General features: G+C 46.9%; 1 protein-coding gene across 1 annotated transcript; it reads left to right on the top strand.

The window, feature by feature from the left end:
- Positions 1-8,377: 8,377 nt before the first annotated feature.
- BHQ10_010045 (uncharacterized protein) lies at positions 8,378-9,854 on the top strand (the record flags this gene model as incomplete). The annotated part of the gene is made up of 2 exons (XM_040872632.1): positions 8,378-8,525; positions 8,578-9,854. 2 exons carry the CDS (start codon positions 8,378-8,380, stop codon positions 9,852-9,854), a joined length of 1,425 nt encoding a protein of 474 aa, XP_040738547.1.
- Between the last annotated feature and the right edge of the window lie 1,583 nt (positions 9,855-11,437).

Genomic DNA, 11,437 nt, shown 5'->3' with positions numbered 1-11,437 from the left:
TACCATGCTCTGCATTGAATAAAATCTACAAGCACAGCGCAACATCAGCATTCGGCTAGTTCATATCCCATCTGCTCAGCTCTAGCCACTTACCATCCCACCCTCCATCCGTCACCACGGATCCAGTACCGAAAATTGCACCATCTTTCAATACCTCCATCTCCCAAACCACGCCAACCCATGCCGACTGGTCATCTCAAAATAATCAATTCCAAATACACAGCCTTGAGCGTTACACAAACCCCATCTCCGTCGTCGCGAAATACCTCGGATCGAAGCGAGGATCCATCAAGTCAGTGGTCACGCGTGTGTCATTGACATGACTCATGTCAAACTTCCAATCCCTTGCTGGAAAACGATGATCCCGAGAATTTGGATCTGGGCCGTATAGTGTAGTCAACTCAAGTAAGGACGCTGTAGATGCAGATGGTATGTAGGATGTATAGGCATATGCCAAAACGCACGGTTTGCGCGATAATAGATTGAATGGGCTTTGCGGGGTTGTGGTAGCGGTCGAGGCCAGCACGAGGTTGTCTGCTCAATGTGTTCCAAGAAAAAAAGGTTATAGCGTCTGATCTGTCACCTGTCAATTCTTCAATCACGGTGGGACGTATCGTCCCGTACCGTTAGTTGAGATAGGAATGTCGAGTCTTTCAAGGTTATTTCTGGGTCATAAATCTGGAGTGACAGATCAACACGTCTAATCCCAGATTGCTGGGACATACGTACTATCAGCCATTCCAATTGATCCTACATCTACATATTGCATTCCATCTCGGGATCGGCTTCACATGCTTCTCTTTCCAAGGGCCGTGATGCAAGGGGTGTGAGCATTGAAGACACATTCTTGATGGAAACGTTAATATACGTACGGAGCGATTGACTGGCATCTGTACACTGACTCGTAATTCGAATATAAGTACATACATGACAGTTTTGGCAATCTCGGTTAAGCAACAATGCCAGAAAGAGTGTTTAGGCTTGTCGATCTTGCGAGTTGATATTCATCTCGTGTCCAATTTGTTCTTGGTTTGGTGAGCGAGCGAACAAAGTTTGAATGTTCCAGGTGTATACAGGAGGCGTATGTCGTTTATTTCCCTCTATCAGCAAACGCGCCCTTGATACGTAGGTCGATGTCTATTAATGTATATAAGTTGATTTGGCGCTTGAAGCGGCTTAGCTATTATATTGATATTCCAGGGACTTCGTATGTACATGGGTATTTTTCTATGTATTGACATGGAATAACCGGGCAATTACTGGTCTCTACGTATCATCTCGAACAGTACACAGCTGTAGCCATACTCATGATATTAAAATACCAGTGTCCCAAGTCAACAGGCCATATATCGCTAGACCAGGAAGTGGCACCATTTAGTGACACGAACCTGTCCCAATCCAAGACGAACATCTCTAGCGTAACGGCCGACTCCTTTACTCCATATTTAGTACTAATGACCATCAAACCGTCAGCAATACCGGGGATATGACCCGCTTTACCCTGAAGCCTGACGGGCCTGTCTGATATGAAAGGGGGTAAGTTAAGACATACCTATGTATATTAATATGATTTTCATTATAACAACAAGGAAAGAAATCCTAACGGCTGTCATGACTCATGCTACTCTTCCCTGTCTGTCGGTCGCTCAATCTCGCGCTCGTATCGTGAGTCGAGACTCTGCCAGACTTCGTACGGATTCTACGAAGTATGCCATTTGATATGAACCACCAACCCACCAATTCATGAAGAATGGAGATGAAAAATGACTCGTCGCCCATCAGAAGACTCAAATTGAGTCCGTCTTCCTGCAAATCCTATCCCTCTTCTCCTTTAGCACTTCTTAATATCCGTCTCTTATAGACAGGGATGAGATGCACCTTACTGCCCGAATAGGAGAACCCGTTGAGTGCGCGGGCACGGGACGTCCCATCCGAGAGGGATTGACAACGTCTTTTACTATCTAGGATGTATAGTGGAATAGTAATATAGGGATAGCGTCTAGAATTTGCGGGTAGAGTGTTATTTGTGGTTCTGAGCGGTTGGTGGGCCTGTGGCAGCTGTCATTCTGTCAGTCTGTCAGAGGAACATGGATTGTATCGTAGTGGATAGGGTCCTGACTCCTGCTGAGCTACGTACGTGTGCTTGATTTGTTGTAGATTTGAGACAGACAGGGTTGAGGGACAGCTGTGTTGCAAGTACGGATGTAAACATACAGTAACTTACTAGGCGGACAGGGTTAATCGAGCGCCGAGTAATCAGAACCTTGTCTTTAATCATTGCTAGTGAGTCGACCAGGGTTTTCACATGAATAAGATGTTTTGCAGGTATGACTCGAGGCTTGAAGCTGACATGTCTTCGTGTCCAAGCAAACGGATCCGAGCTAGCATCAGAATGAAGAATTGGGGTTGACATGGGATAACTATCTGCACGCCTTAGTCAAGTGCGCAAATTGAGTATCCAGTCGAATAAAACCCATTCTTTCAACTGAGCAAGCAATCAACACATGATTCAGTGCTCAAAGCCTTGGTAGAATCGATAAATCACATCGCAAATGGGAAATATATTCGGAAGCGAGCATTGAATGCAGCGAGACGTTCTTCGATCGGCGATATCTTGCATTATGGCTATTGTCCTGTGCATATTCAACAACATATATACAAATCAGTTGACCTGGTAGCTGTCAAAGTTTTGGGCATCCCTCGTTATCGTGGATGGATGCAAGGACTTGCTTTGACTGAACTTTATGCAAGTTTTGATCATATCTATATATCGAGTAAATATCTCAGATCAATGCTTTGAGCCTACATACCAAGCCTAGGTCCAAATCGCCCAATGGATCGTAACCTATACGTAACAGCAATACACACGCAATGCAATGCGCTGTTCTGCAAAGCTGCAATAGTACAGTACATTCTGCCGCTGTGCCGCATGAACTCATCGCAACTACGAAGTGCTGGAATACGTAGAGCGTGCTGATAGGACGCCAAATACGAGAGATTCGGAGAATATATTTTTCGTTGCATATGTAAGTGTGCAGATTAGGTATTCATATTCAGGCGAGAAGTTTTAAGCATAATATCGACTGATGATGGTTTACGGCCAATACGTCGTTAAATCGACACGATAAAATTAAATATCTACTTACAAGCGCCGGGCACTCTCATTGATACGTACTAAGAACATCGACTACACAAAAGCTCGTGGCTGTCAAATCCACCCTTCCATAACGAGTAACCAACCTATCAAACTATTACATATTTTCACCTACCCACACCCGAACAGGCACCGACAAAAATGTGACCGGTCAATCTTTGGTCTCGCCGCTAAGGAGGTAACGCTTTGCTCGTGTCAATCCTTATTTCCTACGATTACCGACCTCATTTATTACTAGTCGGCTTGGTTGCGTACATGTAGTGCACAATGCTAATCAGACCGGAGGTCCATGTGCCCAGAAACCTGGAATGCCGATATGATACGTTATACCGGACTGATGGTTATTATACATAGTCAAACTCAGATACATGATGGCAGGGAGCACAGACAAAAAAAAAACGGTCTTTTGTCAGTGGATATTGGGTACAAGAATCGGTCATTGGCAGGGTTGTGATGGATCAGATTCCGAGTCGTGTATCCATCCCCACACTCCGTAAATCTAAAGCCATTGTATCGCCGACTCGCGCCAGTCAGTAGAATCATCAAAATCGATGCAAGATTTGATCCAAGAGCGAACAATGCGTAAACTCAGGCGCTTTGAAGAATCAAGAAACGTAATAGTAGACCCTGTCGGGTCCGTCCGTCCTGAACTTGGGGTTTATCGATATCCACATTCCTCTTTCGTTATCACAATCAGGGTCTGGATATATTAGCTGTATCCACAGTTGAATGTTAGTCAGGACAGAGACGAGGAACACATGTTCGAGTCAACGGTTTCGATTTGGTAGATTGATTCGTCATGCGCGACATTGAAACTTGAGGTAAATTAAGCTTGAGATAAAATCATGCGATGGGTCGATACTCCATAGTAGCATGAAAAGTAATGGACCTAGCTCGCTCGGTATTACCCGATGCACCGGATAACGGCCTGCAAGGACATGGAAGGAGACTCGGGACTTGACCACTGACTGACAGACAGGATAGACAGGGTCAGGGAACGGTCTGGAGGATGTACCTATTGTAGTTTTGTCTGTTATGCAGGGAGGGATAGGCTGTGTATAGTCTGCTCCGTTGAGAGCATGAGAATCGGAGTACATCAATAGTATCATGGTCAACAATATCTTCTCGTCGGCCGGCCGCACACAAGCTACTTCGTAGAAGGTGTGTAACACCGACGGTTGAATCGTGCAACAGACACCACATGCAATAAAGAGCGAACATATATATCAATTAGTAAGTACATTTCTACAACAGCAATACTCTCTCGACTTCTACTATACCCTCCCATAGGTAACTCCAGTATCCAAACATGCAGGAACATCCTACGACAGAGTGCATCTCAGTCTTACAGTAACACCCACAATAAGTTGATAACATTTACGTAGCATCCCACCTGAATCATTATGTAGGTATATCAAATATATTACTATTCATCCTCCGGACAATTAGAGTGCAAGCTAGACAAAAATGGAATCTACTCCCAATGCGGCGTGGTTCCAGTACTTTACTTGGAACTTGGAACGGTCACTTGTCATCTGGCCGATCATCCGGTATCAATCTGGTATTGGCGATACGGCTGTAAAGTGTACGGGAACCTGTTCCCCTTTGTATACACTCGATCCCCGCCATGGTTCGTCTTCCTCAGTTTGGATTCAGTCCTCTTGATCTGGAGAATTATGGATACTTACTACACCTCGTCCATGGACTCGATAGACAATTATTTGTCATGCTCTCTCACATTCTTATTGACAAATATACAGCGTCGTGCATGGAACGGCATTCATTGCAGATTTTTTGACGGTGTAACCTCAGACCTTACCGAGAACTGCTGATATCCCAATTCCCTTCTAATAAGACCACTGTTGCTGATGGAGAGCTGCTATGGTTTTATCTCAAATACATCGCATTGATCAACATCGACTAGAGCAGGTGTACGTACATACCACATTGATCATGTACCTAGCTGCACTGTACGGGTAGATGTAGATGTAGATGTAGATGTAGATGTACGCGGATAGATGTACCAGATCGACTTCTGCAGTACTGTATCCGAGGTTGCAACAAAATACGGGAACAATACTCGAATCCAACGACAGGTGGGGCGATACGTACGTCCATCCGTGGGAACCAGCATTCCACAAGTCTTCTGAATATTTTCTAGAATCTCGAAGGATTGAATTGAACGACTATGTATACGTGGTACGTATTATTSGAGCCATATCAATACTATGTCATTGTGAGATGTGCGCCGAGTGCAACTTCGTGGTTATGTTTTCAATCTGAAATGAACCCGGGTGAAGCTCATTTATGGGGTTTTATTGCTTTTTGGTCGTGATTGTGGTCGGGTGTTTTCAGCCTTGTTTGAATATACGCGCATGGCCGAGTAGAAAGTGAGAAGATACTGCTGATAGCTCATTGATGTACCAAGCGCCAGTACATACAGCACGTACTCCGTCCGTACTGTGGTGGTACGTACCATACTCCGTACACACGGACGGATAAACTCTCGGGTTCTCCGTGGCTTCAACCAGCCAATCCCTCCCAGACTGACAGCACTAACCCTGACCCAGCCTAGCCAGTCCACACAACCAACATCCTAGCGCTAAAGCGTCCAATTTATGATCGATCTCATTTTTGAGACCTTCGCTATGGTATTATGCTTGCTTTTTATTGACGTCGTACTAGTGTCACTCTCCCTCCTCCCTGAAATACGGCGCAGGTCGGCTAACCCTAAGTGCTCAGAAGAAAAAGCAAAGGATTCATCATTAATCGCCTGCTAAGTTCGAAGTCGCTAACCTGCTCTGTACTGGTCGCCGCTGCTGACGAAAGACGGTTTTTCTTCTTTGTGTTTGTTTGAAGTTGAACATGTTTAAGGTTTGCCAGGATGTGGTTGGCGAGTTCTACATGTGCAACAATACTTAGTAAGTGATGTAACGCTACTTGCGCTCGCCACTCAGTGCTCAATCTTGCATAAAGTCGGAGAATTGTCTTTGTCCATACATACTATGGTAATTCCAATAAGAATCTGAGCAACATACGGCGCAGTTCGTTACCTCGTATAGCTTGTGGGATTGCCTGTTCTGCGATGTGATTTGGTACCGTGCTCGGCGCCAACGGTACGGTACAAACCAAGGGTTCGCAGCTGCGGTCAATAGTCACTCGTGCTGTTCAGCGAAAGGGAGCACAGCATCGACTTGCCACCAGACCGAGTCATCTTGGAAAAGTCCTCGCAGCTCGCAAACTCGAAGCTTTAGTTGGCAATGGCAGAGCGTTGCGATTGCGAAAGCTGAAGAGAGTCATCCAGTGGCTGCCGCTGACTGACCAGTCACGGGGCGTTGCGTACGTTGTCATAGTACTACTACCAGACAGGCGAGTCAAGGATTTTACCCAAATCCAAAAACCTGGGAATGCCAACGAGTCAGACTTAGCACTAGGTTAGCACAGGGTAAGTTACCAAATTACAGGGTTTGCTCTTGAGACGAATGATCAGACAACGGCACACTGAGGAGAATTTTCCCGCCGACCATGCCATATGCAGTCTAACGCAATGATATGGGAACAAACAATTGGATGATGGGCGTCGTCTAGGTACTACGTATGCACTCGTAGGAAGCAGAACAGAACCTGCGCCGCACTAAGAAGATCAAGCGCTTTCCATATCCGGAAGTAGCCTCCACGCCGCAGCAGTGTGTGCTGGGACCGAATCAGCAGCCAGTCTCGCCCTTTCTGCGCAGGGGCCATCTGACCCGCGACGACGGGCTGGGAGAATGATCCACTCCTCGCTTACGTCTGTCATGTTTCTTACAGGCTTGATTCAGTACGAGTAGTGCGAGACTACCCCGTCACTCGCTCGCTCTGTCGGGTTCTTTGTTCTCGCATTTCTTTTTTTATCGACAGCCGATACTCCTCCGTAGTGACGATAACTGCAGATTGTTCAACTAGTCTCTCTAGGCTCCGTCTCTCGTGATGTAGTACGTATTCTTGCACGACTAGCAGTAGTCTACTCGTAGTTACAACACTAACAACGTCGCGTACGTACTATGTCTGTTAGTTCTGTACTGGAGTTCTTCGTTAGCCCCAACAATGAACTCCCCAGTTACTGGAGACTGGACGGCTGGGTGGATCTAGCCGCGCGCCGGGTCACTCCAACCCGTTGTCCTAGTGGCCTGTATCGCAATGTTCACTTACCGTACTGACGATCGCTTGCATTGAGATTAGATACTCCGTGTACTATGTACTTGAGATGATATGCACTCCGTACTTGGCTTTTTGATCAGTTTGGATCTGGACTGTGTATATAATAAATCACATAAATGTCTTCGAGTCAAGCATTGTCTCGTTCTCTACCATGTACAGAGTAGATTCTGCAGTACCGATACTACCGTAAGCGAGCCGTTAAGTTCGACGATCGTATTAACCCTACGATGTAATACTCAACCTGGTAAGCTCCCCTGTTCTCGACTTGCTTTTTGGCTTTGCCATCTAAGATTCTAGACGAACGGCCCGTCAGTCCGTCTGGTCCACTGTCGGCGGGKACATTGAGGCCTGGAAAAACCGAGATTGTTGTCTCGATCATACTACGTAGCTGGCATCTCTAGTCAGTGTTGTTGCTAGATTATGCATACAAGAGCCTGAAGAAGGAGAACATCTCTCCATAGATTGCATACAATAATGCATACAAACATTACCATGGAGTACAGAGTACATCGATAGTAGTCTCGCTTAAACTGATCACAGCCAGGAATAGCAGTAAGCTCCGTGCACTTGGTAATAGCATCATCGTATTATGGGGTTTGTTACTTGTAAGGTAAATACGCGTAATGCGCTATAATAAAGTGCATTAGCGAATCCTCAGGCCCACCGGCCCAGCCCAAAGCAATTTAGCCTGTCCGTGTCCGTGCTCTCGGCTCCGGTCAAGTCTGCAGAACCATGCTCCATCTGCTCGTCTGGTTTTCTTCCTTCTTGCACTCCTGGCTCCGTTCAGTATCGCTACCGTATCGACAACGGTTTGGTGAAGTGAAGTGAAAGTCAATGAAGGAGGAAGGAAGAAGGAGAAAAAGATAGGAAGAAATTGTTCATCTATGGTTTGGTTCGACACTTCGAAACAACAGATTAAGCGACTTGACTCGACCGATATACAGATGTATACGACAATCAGGTAGCAGGCCGATTATTGTTTCAAGCGAGCGCTCTGGACGCATTCGCTCACTCACACAGTCGAAAATGGCGGCAGTAAGACCGCTGATGGCCCCTGTCAACGAGACGGAACATTCATACAGTCGGATTAGCCGGGAAGGAAAGAGGATCACCTACACCTTGAAAGTCATTCAACAACCCGAGAGAGCTCGTGCTTGCGGTGCTGGAGCAAAGTGTAGGTTCTCGTTCACCCTTATCGTTCTCGACATACGGCTAACAAAGTGTAGCATCCGCGGACCGTCGTCCTGTTGACCCTCCACCCGTCGTTGAACTGCGTGTCTACGAATCCGAACTTGACAATGACTTGACCAAAACCGACATCACCTTCGCCTACAATGCCAACTTCTTCCTGTTCGCTACGCTGGAAAACGCTCGCCCGATCGCACAGGTTCGCAATGCGGGATCGCCGCCTATCTGCCCTGTCTTGACCGGCGTGCCCGTAGCAGGCATTGCATACTTGGACCGTCCTGCCCAGGCTGGCTATTTCATCTTCCCTGATTTGTCTGTTCGCCACGAAGGGTTCTACAGGCTGAATTTCAACCTGTATGAAGAGGTCAAGGACCCCAAAGATGCCGACAAGGACTCTGCCTTACCCGCTCAACAACCAATGGTCGCCTCGAACAAGCCAGGAGCTCCTAAGGCGTTTTTGAATTTCAGGCTGGAGGTCAAATCGACGCCGTTCCAGGTGTACAGTGCAAAGAAGTTTCCAGGGCTGGCTACCAGTACTTCGCTCAGCCGCGTGGTAGCCGAACAAGGCTGCCGTGTGCGTATCCGTCGTGACGTGCGCATGAGACGTCGGGGTGAAAAGAGCGGCAAGGATTATGGCGACTACGAGGAAGACCGATACGGTCGCTCATCTCGGTATACTACGCCTACGCCTGTTGAGCGTCCGCGGTCTGCTAGTAATAGTACCGTCGATGCGCCATACCCTTACTCGGGTCAGACTGCTCGTCGGGATTCTACTCACGAATACCCGGGATATCAACCACACCACTCGAGACCACCGCCACCTGCCCCTTCGACTCCATACCAACATCCTCATGCTCCGCCACCACCGCCAGCACCTGCTTCAACTTCGGCAGCACCTGGGTATTTGTCGTTTGGTTCTGCATCGGCATCTTACCAGACTCCTCACCTGCCAGCTGCACCTCCACCACCATCGCATTCCATCTACACTCCTGGTCCTTCGACACCGACATCAGCGTACTCCTCACAACCACCGTTGCCACACTCGCGCCAGCCATCCAATGCATCCGAACATGAACCCACACCACAATCTTATCCTTCACGCCCTCACCATCTCCCATCAATCCTGAMCCCGGCGCCTGTCGACCCGCCACACGGACCGTCGTCAGAATCCTACCCATCATCGACTACATCTGTACCACCACGCCCACACACTCCTCACTCATCCATCATGTTGCCGCCAATCAGTTCACTATCCCAATTCGCAGGCTCTGTTCCGCCTCCACCATCTGCATCCGACATCTCACAACAAAGGTGACCATCCTACTACCCAATCGAAACATCGCTAGCCAAGCGAACCCACGAGGACTCGTTTGGCAATTACGACGCTCCCACTCACAAGAGCATTCGTTCAGAGAACGATTACGCTGGAGTCGGTCACGCGCCTATTGATACCATACCAGGCAGACGAGACTCCTTCATCGAACCAGACACAGAGCGCTGGGAGCGACCGCAAATGGAGTACAGGCGAGCAGACGGCAGAATGTCCAGCAAAGCGCAGCTTGCTGTTTAATCTTTCCTGATACATTTACTGATATTTGGCGAATATTGATTGTGGTTTTGGCTTATTTGATTATATCCATGGGTTACACTATCAGCCTACGACGGTGTTTTTCTTTCCATCTGCAATATGTTTCTGATCTCAATTTGTATGATCGTCGTTCTGTATTCTGCTAAGAATCGTTGGCGACATTGTTACCATTCTTCCTGTACATGATTTGTCCATCTACTTCTCCTCTTCGATACACGCATTGCATTTGTCTTCTCCATTGCATGCACTTACGATCTCGCCCTGTCGGCATGGCCCATTTTCTTCTCCCATCGAACCATTCTCTCTCTCTTTCTTTACCGGGCTGGTAACACAATTCCTTATGTGATACGCTTCTGCTTCTCGAACTATGTTTACATGCCATATTTTTTCCCCCCTTCTTGCTTCTATTCTGTGATTCTTTTCTGGAAAGGGACTCAGGTTTATTTACAGTACATCAATATCATTTTTGCCGAATTTGCAATGTTCTCTTTTTCGCCGATGTGATATTTAGAGATTGTATTTGCTTGTTGGTTGCATTGTATGCAGTGGTAGTTAGTGATTACGAAAGCATATACTACAGAATTCCATGATATTTATATTATAAAACTCCTCAAATAACGTCCACATACTGATTTGCTGGTAATGGCATATCTTGAATACATGTATGTCATAAAACCATTATGAGTTCACAGCGAAAGACAACTTGTATCTCCACTACTGCAAACGTCCCAATGTGTCGACCATTTCACCCTCTACTCGCCTACTTCAGGGCTTAAGAGGGTATGAGTTTTGATTACTTATACAGACGGAATGGCAAACGAGCCATGCCGAGTAGCAAAAGTGCGCCCTCAGTCAGTCCGTAGACATGCGCGTCTGTCTTGGAAGGAAGCTGCATTGCCATTATAGCAGACTTCTACTGGCCGCTTGGTGTTTCTTGGGTTGGACAGTGTTTCGCGAAATACTGCTAATCTCAAAGGCTAGCGGTGACTCTTTGGTTGATTGAATTTGATAGGGACACCGTCGGAGCTGCCATTGATGTAAATCTGACTTGTTTGAGAACAAGTACTATGAATCCTTAGTCTCAGAAGCACTTCTTATATATGGACATCCTTGTTGTACCTGAGTCACGAGTCTGACTAGCCCTAATCAGCCCATCTCGTGACCGTTGTTATCTTATCAGCCCGTACTAAGTAAGCTTCAGGGTAACCCCGGCAAACAAAACAAAGCAAAAACAAAAACAAAGTCCCCTCCATGCCATCCCTACCTTGAGCATTCATCCCATCTGCCACAAATTGCTGCCTCTGTGTCCG

The sequence above is a fragment of the Talaromyces amestolkiae genome, assembly GCF_001896365.1.
Source record: "Talaromyces amestolkiae strain CIB chromosome Unknown scaffold28.1, whole genome shotgun sequence".
In the NCBI taxonomy this organism is placed as follows: domain Eukaryota; kingdom Fungi; phylum Ascomycota; class Eurotiomycetes; order Eurotiales; family Trichocomaceae; genus Talaromyces; species Talaromyces amestolkiae.
Note: the sequence above shows the minus strand (reverse complement) of the source record. Positions and strands in the feature narration are given on the sequence as shown.